Here is a 12,621-nt window from a genome sequence, read left to right on the forward strand (position 1 = left end):
ATTTCTTTGTTGCTTTGTATGTCCCTCCCCCATGTTATAACCCCTGCTTTCACTGTATTTGAGGTTATAATTTGTGGAGGGGAAGGGAAAAAATAAATCGTTTAAATAGGGATACAAGTGGACCCATTGCAACAATGAGACGTACAAGTCATATGTCGAAAACGAACTTTACAACTTTGGTGGTGGGGGGGGAGGATGGGATGGGAAGGGGAAACAAAGGAGGAGGCTACAGTGCTTGATAAGAAAGGTACTCATTATCTTGCCCATGTAATTGTAATTCCTCTGTACAGTATTTTCACAATTAAAAAAAAAAGTTACTAGAACAAGTCTCTTGCAAATAGCCAATGGTCTTCTAATACCAACCTTTGAAAGCAAGTTTCCCCACCTGCAGGCACTGGAAATTGATTCTGGCAATTATTAACAGAAAAGGACTTTCCTGGAGAGATATAAGAGCCACTGAATCCAAAAAGGATTACAGAACCACACAGCAACTGACAGAAATCACAGGCAAAGTCATGTAACAGGAACCACCTGGTCCTTCACCGCTATCACCTCCATTATTTACTCAGCTTCTTATTACTAGTACAACAGATTATTCTTCTCAAGATGGGGCATAAATAGAAATGATGACATACTAAATGTTTAGAAGCAAATACCCACAATAAGCAACATCAATTCTAACCTGATGAAACAAAATGTCAAATGTTTATAAAAACCTTAAGAAAAAAATAGCCCCAAATGGAAAGAAAATAGAACTCTAGCTTTAAGCCATGCAAAAGATAAATTAACTTACATTATTGCTACAGGATATCTTTTTTTTTTTTTTGGTTGGTCGTGGGGCTTGAACTCTGGGCTTTTGCGCTGTCCTTCAGCTCAAGGCGAGCGCTCTACCACTTGAGCTACAGCACCACTTCTGGTTTTCTAGTGGTTTATTGGAGATAGGAGTCTCACGGACTTTCCTGCCCCAGCTGGCTTTGAACCGCGATCCTCAGATCTCAGCCTCCTGAGTAGCTAGGATTACAGGCGTGAGCCACCAGTGCCCGGCCTAAAAGTGACTAGTAAGGTATTGTTTTTTGTGTTTTTTTGGGTCAGTCATGGGTTGAACTCTGGGCCTGGGCGCTGTCCCTCAGCTATTCAGCTCAAGGCTAGCACTCTACCACTTCAGCCACAGCGCCACTTCCACTACAGGATATCTTAAATGATTGATTGTCCCTTCCCTTGGTTAGTTACTGCTACTTCTTCCCCAAATACCTCCTCCCCACTTCTGACATTAAACAGCACATCAACCACTACACAGAAAGACAGGTACAGTCTGGCTAAGCTAGTGTGTCCAATCCTCCTTTCACAGTGACAGGCCCTGGGACAGATATGTGAAATAGAACCAAACCTTTCTCTATGAGACTTTTTCTGACCTGACCTGGCAAATAAGAACTATCTTCTTAGGTCTGAGCCTTAACAGAGAGCTGTAAGAAAGAAGCAGGCAATGGAGACAGAAAAGGAGAAAAAAGGAGGAAAGCCACTTTTATCTGTTCAGTTGAGTTCCAGATCCAAGAGAAGGGTAGAACCCCTGTCCTTTCTACAACTTGTCAGCCAATAAAGCCTTTTATTTGATTCCTACTTGAAGTTGGATTTCTGCCATAAACAAAAGTGAACTAAATACTATTATAATTTTATAGTACAGGTAATTTATAAACATTACATATAAAATAAATGTAGTGTGGAAGCCTTTTTGAAATATACTTTTATTTAAAAAAAACTTGCTTTTGGCAATATGACTGGTTAATGATAAAGGAAGCCATTTTAATGGTTTGAAATTTTCATCTTACCAAGACCTTTTCTCTCTCTCTCTCTCTCTTTTTTTTTGTCAGTAGTGGGGCTCTGGGCCTGAGCACTGTCCCTCAGCTCTTCAGCTCAAGGCGAGCATTCTACCACTTGAGCCACAGTGCCACTTGTGGTTTTCTGGTGGTTAACTGGAGATAAGAGGCTCACGGACTTTCCTGCCAGGGGTGGCTCTGAACCATGATCCTCACATCTCACCCTCCTGAGTAGCTAGGATTACAGGCATGAGCCACCAACTCCTGGCCCAAGACCTCTTTTCTAAAGATAGTATCTGCCTGATCTATCACAGACCCAAAATAAGAGAAGTTACAATCTGTTTTAATGAGTGATAAAAATAGATCAAGATATAGCTGAATAAATCAGAAATGCTATAGGGAAAAAACCACAACTGCAGAATGTTCAAAAAACTTAACACACATCTAGTGACATACTCCTGTTAGAGATTTCACAGTGGTTACTATGTCCTTTTAAAATAAGTTGGGTCAATTATACATTGTAAATGATCTGGAGAAGCTGAAGAGGCATCAAAGCTAAACATCAAAGTGACTAATGGCATAGAAAATTATTTACAATAAAAAAAAGTCAAGGGATGAAAGCTGTTTTAAACATTTTCAAAAAAATCCAAAAAACAAAAAAACCTAAGGGTCATGCTCATTATTGTCTTTAAGTAAAACAGAATACTGAACATTTTATCACTATGGCAACAGAAGCCCAAAGCAGGAGAAATAGGCTTAGCTTCTAAGAGAAAAGATTCTAACTGGCTATATTGTGGGGTCATGATAGACACAATAATAGAATGGGGTTCCTGGGGAAGAGAGAGATTTTAAACTTTGGTCTTAAATGGTTAAATACTATAAGCAATTGAAAGTTGAAGAGATGGAACAATGGTTCTCAAAATCTGTTACAGATTTGTGGTTTCCAAGTCATAGTCACTAACAACTGAACAGTCCATAAAATCTAACACAATAAGTAATACAAACCTTGTCTTAAATGTAAGACACAACTTAATGTGACTTTTAAAAGTCACTAAACTGTAATTGGTATAATGAGCAAAGTCACTAAGATTTTACAACGTAAAAAGCAGATACAAGAAACTCAGAGGTGCCAACAGTAAAGGCAAGCACTCTGATATTGTCTTAATTTACAATTAAATTTACAATTTACTTAATTTAAGCAAAAAGAATATAAAAGAAGCTGTACAAAATGACACCCTCAGTATAAATGGAAGGCAGAAAATGCTCAATCTCAAAACAACTGTAAAAAAAAAGGGAAAGAAACAAAATCCAACAACTAATTTTTAATTCTGCTTACAAATCTTTAGTGAATCATAGGTGAATGGACTTCACTTACTCATTAAAAACAACCGCTTCCAAATGGCTCTATATCTTTCTGAGGCTAATATGGCTATATTCTATGTAAAAAATACATACTTTTAAAAAAAAAGAATGATGCAGAAAATTTAGAAATAAGAGGACAAAGGCACATCAAACAAATGGAAACAGCACATCAGTAATAGCAGTAATATTAGATATTATAGAGTGTAAGGAAAAAAGAACTAAATGAGGAAAAGAAAAGCACCTTGTAACACTAAAAACTACATATCACAATCAAGATGTAATTTACGGTTATCTACATTCCAAACAGTACGTAAATCACCTTTATGGCACAAAAACTACAAGAAAAATGAGCAGTAATAGCAGGAGATGTTAATATCAATCAGTCTTTGTACAGACAGATCAAATAGTAAAAAAGAGTACATAATTGTTAATAAGGTAGATCTTATGTATTTATGCCTGTATGTAATCTATATAAACATATACACCTACACACATCTATATGTCAAACTTTACACAGATGCTACCTGACTTAGAATGGCTGGATTTATCATTTTTTAGCTTTATTATAGTGTGAAAATAAATGCATGCAGGATAAAGTGTACATCCAATTTTGAATTCAGTAGATAAAAGTTGTATCTCAGTGCTGTTCAGTGGCAGAAGGTCCTAGGTAAGCCATGTGACCACTAGGGCAAATAACTGAACCACTACAGTGTACTGTGTCACTAAACTAAGAGGACAAGTAGATTAGGTATACTAAGCACATTTTCAACTTATTGGGAGGTTAACAGGATGTAACATAATTAAGTGGAAAAGCAACTGTACTCATCAAATTTAGTACTTTCCATATACTCATATGACAACAACTGATCAAATACAACAGGACTGAGCCTGGCGTAAAGAAATTGAGGTGGCCAAGTAAAAATTTTGCAATACTCACTTTGACCTTCTGCAAGCAAGTACAGTCTGCTCACGGAAGTGAGTGCCTCCTTAAATTTCACACCTTGGGGGCTTCACCTAGTCCTGACCTGATATAGTGACAAAAACCCAGTGTGCTCCAGAAAGCAGTGGAAATATAAACGATACCATCTGATCACAGAGCAATAAAACTAGATTTCACAACAAAATAAAAGGGGCAGGGGAATTCTCTCCCACCTTAAACTAAAAATTTTACAAGAATCCCCCCCTCCCAAGGCATTGGAGTAAGGCTATGTTTGGAGGTAAGGCCCTTTTAAAGAAGAAATTAAGAATTGAGAATTGGTGACTCACACCTGTAATCCTATCTACTTTGGGGGCTGAGATCTGAGGATCACCTTCAAAAACAGCCAGGGCAAAAAAGTCAGTGAGACTCTAACTACTCAGAAAAAGCCAGAAGTGGTGCTATGTCTCAAGTGGTAGAGCACTAGCCTTGAGAAAAAAAATCTTAGGGACAGCACCCAGAACATGAGTTCAAGTCCAAGGACTGGTACAAAAAATAAAAATAAAAATAAAATAAAAAGTAATTAAGGTTAACTGAAGTCACTAGTATGACACCAGAACATGGATATACAGAGAAAAGTCCATCAGAGGATAAGGAAAGAGTGATCAGCGAGCCAAGGGAACTGGCCTCAGAGAGACCAAGTCAGCTGACACTTTGATTTTACACTTTTAGACTCCAGAAATATGAGAAAATAAATTTCTGTTGTTTAAGTGACAAGTCTATGGTAATTTATTACAGGAGACTTAGAAAATGAATATATCTCCTGTTCAACAATTCTAGAATCAAAAGGAAAATATAAATTGAAGTTAGAAACTGTCAAAAACCATTAAAATCTAAGGAAACATTTCTTTGCACTGGCTACTCTTACCAATAAAAATGAAAGAAAATTAGTAGAATTAAATTCCAAACAATAACAGTGAACAAAGTAAACTTAAAAGACAGCACTATATGTGTGTATGTTATTTAAATGTTCATGTTTGTGTATATATACATATATACACACATATATAATATTGTCTTAGAAACATCTAAGAAATGAGGTTTCAATGCAATCCCATCAAAATCTTAAGAAGCTTTCTGAAAAAACAAAGTGATTTTGAAATTTATATTGACAGCAAAACCTAAAATATCCAAAAGAATCTTGACAAAAAAGATCAGAAAAGAAGACTTGAACCTAAGTCAAATTTCCTATGACACTATGATAACTACAACTGTGTGATGTTAGTGGAAGACAGGACAGAATTATGGATGAACAGAATACAGTCTACAGTCAGATACATAGTTTTACAGTCTCTTAATTTTCAACAAAAGTAATAAAAAAAAGGAGGTCAAGAATGGTGATGGAATAGTTGTACACTTACATAAAAATTTTAAAAATAGTTATTAACCAGGTACCGGTGGCTCATGCCTGTAATCCTAGCTACTCAGGAGACTGAAATCTGAGGAACACAGTTCAAAGCCAGCCTGGGCAGAAAAGTCCATGAGACTCTTATCTCCAATTAACCACCAGAAAACCCGAAGTGGTGCTGCGGCTCAAGTGGTAGAGCGCTAGCCTTGAGCTGAAGAGCTGAGGGACAATGCTCAGGCCCAGAGTTCAAGCCTCACACGGACAAAAATATAAATAAATAAAAATAAATATTTTTAAAAATTTATTTTGATTTTTTTTGGTCGGTCATGGGGCTTGAACTTCTGGGCTTGGGTGCTATCCCTATTCTTCACTCAAGACAAACGCTCTACCGCGTGAGCCACAGCATCACTTCTGGTTTTCTGGTGGTTAATTGGAGATAAGAGTCTCGAGGACTTTTCTGGGCTGGCTTTGAACCGTGATCCTCAGATCTCAGCCTCCTTAGTAGCTAGGATTACAGGCATGAGCCATCAGCACCCAGCTAAAATAATTTTTTAAAAAAAGATATAAATTGAATCTGAAACCTAAATGCAAAAAAACCAAACCGTTGTTAATTATTTTTATAATTATTACTGGTCATCTAAAACTTGGGGCCTAACACTGACTAGACAGGTGTTCTTATCATTTGAGCCATACATACTCTCAGACCTTTGATAGGGATTTTATTTTTTGCCCAGAGTAGGCCTCTGCATAAGTGATCCTCTTATCTATGTCTTTTGTGTACCTTGATATACTATCATGTCAGGCTTGTAGATTAAGATGAGATCTTGCTAACTTTTCACTTATGCTGGTCTCAAACCTTGATCTTCCTAATTATTTACTGAGTAACTGAGATTACAAGCCTGTACTATTACCCTTAGACCCTTAGAGTTGAGAGGAAAGTACTGGGATTTTGAACTCAGGCTTTGGGCTACCTAGGCAAGCACTAGGCCATTAAATCATACCTCCACTTACCAAACTTCTTAATCAAACAGAATTTTGTTAGTAATCAAAGGAAATTCTAAAACACATTATAAAATAGATAAACATTGAGGTTACTATGCTAAGTGAAACAAGCCAGTAATGAAGCTAACATGATCTCGCTTCTACAAGGTACTTGGAGTACTGAAAGTCATTAAAGGCAGAAAGTGAAGAGTGACTGCCAAGGCTGAGAGGAGAGACGAGGTGTTATGGAACAGATACAGAATTTCAGTTTTACAAAATGCAAAGAGCTCTGAAGAGAGACAGAGGTGAGGTTAAACATTATAAATGCAATCCCTACCATTAAATTGTTCACTTAAAATGGTTAAGATGATCAAATTTTGCTACATTTATTTGGCACAAAAATTTGAAGAAAAAGGAAATGCAATCCCAATGAAATTGCCAACAAACTAATTTAGGAAGCTAGATGATAGTGCTACTCTTTTTACAGTCTCTTTTATAAATGTTTTTTGTATCATTCTGTCTTTTAGAACCATGTCAACCTTCACAAAGCAAAATACACTAATATATATTTATTAGTATATATTTATATATACAGAATAAAAGAGAGTGAACTTAGGACTTCATGCTTGTTAGGCAAGTGTCATGACACTAGTCCTTTTGCTTTAGTTATTTTGCCTGATCATAATTATCCCACCTTTCTACTTGTACCTTCCCCATAGCTAAGATCACAACTCTCATCACTAAACCCAGTATATTGGTTAAGATAAGGTGGGCTGGGGTCTGGCTAACTTTTTGACCAGGCAAGCTTTGAACTCTGCACTCCTACTTGGCCAACTACCCAGCACTTGGATTATGTATTACTAAGTTCTTTCTTTCTTTTTTTTTTTTTTTGTCAGTGGTGGGGCCTGAACTCTGAGCCTTGGGGCTGTCCCTCAGCTCTTCAGCTCAAGGACAGCGCTCTATCACTTGAGCCACAGTGCCACATCCAGCTTTTTTCTTTTTGCTTATGTGGTGCTGAGGAATCAAACCCAGGGCCTCATGCATGCAAGGCAAGCACTCTACCATTGAGCCACCTTCCCAGCCCCTATATTATGAATTTCTTATTCTCAATTGTTGTAATATTATGTAAGTTGTTAATACTTAGTAAATTAGGGAGATATAATCTGTGATGATTTTATATCATTTTTGTTAATTGAAAATATTTCAAAATTTAAAAATATATATTCAAATATAACCTAATGCTCTGAAGTTCCCTTCTGGCTGATTCTTCAGACATCTGTGCAGCCCGCAATTTCTCTTCACACTGATCCTTTTCAGATTGTCTCCAGACATCATGTTCCACTTTCATTTTCTCTAAGTCTGCTAATTTGTTCTCAAGTTCTAGCCTAAAACAACAGATGATAATTATAAGAACTATGATAAAGATGATACAACAATAAAATGTTTTCATATACAAGGAGATTTAATGCAGCTAAGGTACTTACTTTTCATCTTGTAATAATACAAGTTTTTGATAACCTTCTTCCTTGGCAGCCTGTACTTTCCGTATTAATTCACGATCCTTTTCTACTAAGACCATTTTATGGTGTTCAATAGCTGATTTGAGAATTTCATTGTCTGATTGTAATCCTAATATATTTCAAGGAGAAAAATGTAGTATAGTCAATATTATTAAGAAGAAAATTCACAATTAACAGCAAGCATATATATATAAGACAGTAAGATAATTAAAAATGTAGAAAGTCCCTTTGGATAGGTCTTCACAAAGACCCCTATTGATCAACTTCTTAAAGTAAGAATGAAACAGATGAAAACTTAGAGTTAATTTTTCACACACACAAAAACTTTTCCAAAAAGTTGTATTCATTTACTTATTTGAATCTTGATAGCTGATAATGAAAGAAGCTTACTTTCTTTATCTCTGAAGGGATGCTGCAGCCCTTCAAGTTAACATTTTAACAAAATCATTGACCCTTCAAAACTGCTAGGTTTCTAGCACATACACACATATGTATATATAATACACATATATATTTACATTTATATATATAATAAGGAAAATTCACATTTGTCCAGTGAATTCCAAAATCCTCCATGTAATAAGATTACTTTTCTTTTTGGCAGTACTAGGACTCAGGGCCTGGGGCTTTCTTTCTCGGCATGTTTGCTCTATTGGTACACTACTGCTTGAGCCATTGTGAACTTTCCTTCCTATGTTGGCCTTGAACCTCTTATCTTCAAAACCTAGGAATAGAAGCATGAGCTACCAGTGCAGAGGAGAGATGACAGTATTTTACAGATGAATTACTAACTAAAACAAATCTGTATTTAATTCAAAATAGAAACACAATGCATCAATCAATTACAGACATCCAAAGAATATTTATGCCCTATGTCTGTGGAAATCCACATTCAGCATAAGCTCTATTTGTAACTACAGAGGCCAGATCAACTATAGACCTACTCAGACACAATACTGCTCACACCTGTAATCCTAGCCACTCAGGAGGCTGAGATCTGAGGATCACAGTCAAAGTTAGCCTGGGCAGAAAAATCTGACTCTTATCTCCAGTTAACCACCAGAAAACCAGAAGTGGTGCTGTGGCTCAAAGTGGCAGAGTGCTAGCCTTGAGCAAAAAGAGGTCAGGGACAGTGCCCAGGCCCTGAATTCAAGCCCCACAACCAGAAGAAAAAGAAAGTTAGAAAGAAAATAAATCCTAAGACATTGTGATCAGATATTCTAATTCTAAAACAGAACTTTATAAAGTCTACCCTGATCTAGGCTCCCATAATTGTAGGGTTGACACTTTTTTTTAAGTTGAGGCTTGGAATCTACCTATATTCTTTACAATTCTTAGACTTAAAAATGTCCTAGGGCTAAAAACCACATCATGTAAATAAATTTAAAATTATAAATACAGAAAGGATGGAATCCATCTTTCAAGTTTCATTTAATTTACACATTATTACATAAGCTTAAGTTTTTTTCTAAAGGGTAGTTCATACAAAACTTTCAACTTATAAACAAAACATTCTACATGTATTCCAAGATTAATTGATAATGGTCAGGTTTTATAATTTGAGTTTATGGCTGAAAATAACAACAAAGCATGGATAATTATATATTACCATCCAGTTCACTTTGAATCTTATTCCTTTCTCTTTCTAGATCACTCTTAGCTCTTGCAGCCTCCAGTTTGATATCTGTTATTTCTAGTTTGTTTGAATGTTTAAGCTCTTTTACCTGTTGAATAATAAGTTGAAATTATTATTGGTCATTTTCTTAATTTGTGTGTTCTAAAGGAAAGTATCCCAGTACCTGGAATATAATTTGTCACAAGGAAACACCAAGCAAACCTTGTCTTCTAACAGAACTGGGACACTTCTTTACAAATATCTGGGTAAGTCACTGGATTTAATCATGCCTTAGAAGTCTTAGCTGCCATTTCTAAAGTCAATACACATACCAGCCAGGCACTGGTGGCTCACACCTGTAATCCTCAGGAGGCTGAGATCTGAAGATCACAGTTCAATGCCAGCTTGGGCATGAAAGGCCATGAGACTCTTATTTCTAACTGATTATCAAAAAAGCCAGAAACAGAGTTGTGGCAAGTGGTAGAGCACTGAGCAAAAGAAACTCAAGGACAGCACCCAACCCTGAGTTCAAGACCAGCATCAAAAAAAAAAGAAAGAAAAGAAAAAGAAAGAAAAAAGTACACATGCCTAAAAAACCACACCAATATACAATATGTGTCAATTTTACAATATTTATGGTACTGTCTGGGTTTGCTGAGAATATCAAAAAGTTGTTTTTCTTCCTTCACACTTTCAAGTGATATTTGTGTGTTATCACAATACTGTTAGCTTCAGGAATTCAAGATTGTTAAAGTCAAGTCTATAATCTGTAATGTACTTTCTTTTGCTCTGAAGTAGAAATATTTCTGAAGACTTTAGTTTCTACAAACTCTTAAATTGGCATGTACTCTGGCTGACTTTGAAGAAAAAAGTAAGAAAAACATGATGTGTGTATCTTATTAGAGTTCTAAAGATCAAACACTTCATGGGGTAACTAGAAGAATGTAGCTAACAGAATGTGAAATGTCCTTAAGATCATCATTTTCAAGCCATCTAAGCCACAGATACCAACATAATTTTGTTCTAGAATGTAATAACCATGTATAATTTTAAATAACTTGCAAAAACACCCAGGTGTTTTTTTTGCATTGCAAACCATTTGCTAGAAATGCAAAATGTTGATGAAAGTTTCAAGTTGCCAAGCAAACTGTGACAGTCATGTTTGAAATATTGTATTAGAATTAATCCTTCCATGGAATCTTTTTACATATAAAATTTCAAGTGAAATTTGCTTTATTTAAAGTTGAAGGATGTTCTTAGTACCCCATTTAAATGCAAAATAATGCAAGTGTGCTTTAAAAAAGACAATTCTTTGCAATTCATGTTAATCAACAAGCACAGAGAAATAAATAACACTAAACTGCTTTTTTTTTCAGCAGAGTAGGAAAACACAACTCTGCTCTAACTCAATGTATACAGTACTATAAGAACAGAAAAAAAGGAGAGAAACCAGGGTCAGCTCAGAAGTGAGCCAGAAATTTCAGGTAAATTGTCCTACAGGAAAAGTGGCTAGAAGGAAAAGTGGGAAGCCACCACAGAAGCCCAGTACATCCAGTGTACCATTGCTGCATTTATGATTCCAGTTCCTCCAGCAGTTTAGTGTGGCTATTTCAGGGATAAAACAATGTGTTGGAAATACTGACTCCTCAATGTTCTTTTTCAGAATCAAAAATAATTCGTAAAGGAATTAGAAGAAAAACATGAGAACTCTCAATACCATGAATTTACTTTTGTGTTTTAAATTCCAGGGGCGATATCCAATACATCTAAAATTATAGTTTTAGCTTTTCAAGAATGGAAATCCAATTTTGTTACTGCACTTAAAAAGACTGTTACGGTTAAACTTATATTAATAAAGTATATAAAGAGTAATCTGGGGGGGAGGTGGGATGAATTGGGAAGGCAGGGAGGGAAGTGATGGTAAATAAAAGAGGAGGTAACAATGTTCACTATGAAATGTGCTCACTACCCTACTCATGTAACTGTAACACCTCTGTACAACATTTTTACAATTAAAAAAATAAAAAAATAATAAAAAAGAGAATAAAAGAATAATCTCCAAAATCAGAATGACAATTTAATTACAAGAAAAGACTATAATGGTTACTAGCTACTAGTACATTCTTTCTGTTAGATAAAATTACATGGACAGTCAAATAACAGAAGATTAGTTGCTTGGTGGTAAGAACAAACAGACTAAGGTAAATGAACTGCTTTATGAACACAGGTTAAAACACACTGGTTTATTATCTCCTAGTAAGAATTATCTCCCCAATGAGACCAACATACTCAAATCCTGCTGACTTTCCTCTTGGTCCCAGCAGTCATGCACACTGCCCCTAAGAATTAGGTTCTACGTGTTTAGATATGATAAAAAAAATTTCAATATAGAGAATTAAACAACAAATTTGATTCTCATTTTACAGTTTTAAGTTTTCTAAAAAATGAAACAAAAGTAAAAGACAACTTACTTTACTGGTCAGTGTATTTATTTCCCGATCAGCTTTATGTAACTTACTGATTAAGCAAGTATTTTGTTCATTGCTTGATTGTAGCTCTTTTTCTAAGCGTTCAGCCTGTAGTTTAGCTGACTGTTTTTCAGCCTTTCAATAACACAAAATATCTTAAAATTTGTTCATTACTTTTCACATTATATCAAAATAAACTAGGCATTATTTATAATTCATTTGCTATGATACAAAAAATTGTTAAAACCCTCAACATCTTCAACATGTACCCAAGAAAGAAGACTTTTCTTAAACCAATACAAGTGAAAGATATTTGTTCCATGAAAGATACAACATAGTTATGTGAACCAGTAACTTATCATCAGCCACCAAGAAAATATAGCTCACACACACTTTTCATGCCACTCATTTCACATCTAATTATCTGAATTCCTATTTGAATGCTGATACCATTCAACTAACATTTTGGAGTTCCAGATAACTCCCAAGCTACTTAGTAGTTTGCTAAATAACAAAAATGTATATTAAAAGCAAGGG

The 12,621-nt window shown here is 35.5% G+C and overlaps 1 protein-coding gene across 2 annotated transcripts in view; it reads right to left on the reverse strand.

The window, feature by feature from the left end:
• Positions 1 to 12,621, reverse strand: part of Cep83 (centrosomal protein 83kDa) — an 80,788-nt gene that overhangs the window by 25,907 nt on the left and 42,260 nt on the right. For both annotated transcript variants that reach the window (XM_013023041.1, XM_013023049.1), the window contains 4 exons: positions 12,088 to 12,219; positions 9,611 to 9,725; positions 7,966 to 8,110; positions 7,717 to 7,866 (listed from right to left, as the gene is read on the reverse strand). In XM_013023041.1, coding sequence (XP_012878495.1) covers positions 7,717 to 7,866; positions 7,966 to 8,110; positions 9,611 to 9,725; positions 12,088 to 12,219 — 542 coding nt within the window. The remainder of the gene's footprint in view (positions 1 to 7,716; positions 7,867 to 7,965; positions 8,111 to 9,610; positions 9,726 to 12,087; positions 12,220 to 12,621) is intronic.

Source organism: Dipodomys ordii, unplaced genomic scaffold (assembly GCF_000151885.1).
Source record: "Dipodomys ordii isolate 6190 unplaced genomic scaffold, Dord_2.0 Scaffold3, whole genome shotgun sequence".
NCBI classification, from domain to species: Eukaryota; Metazoa; Chordata; class Mammalia; order Rodentia; family Heteromyidae; genus Dipodomys; species Dipodomys ordii.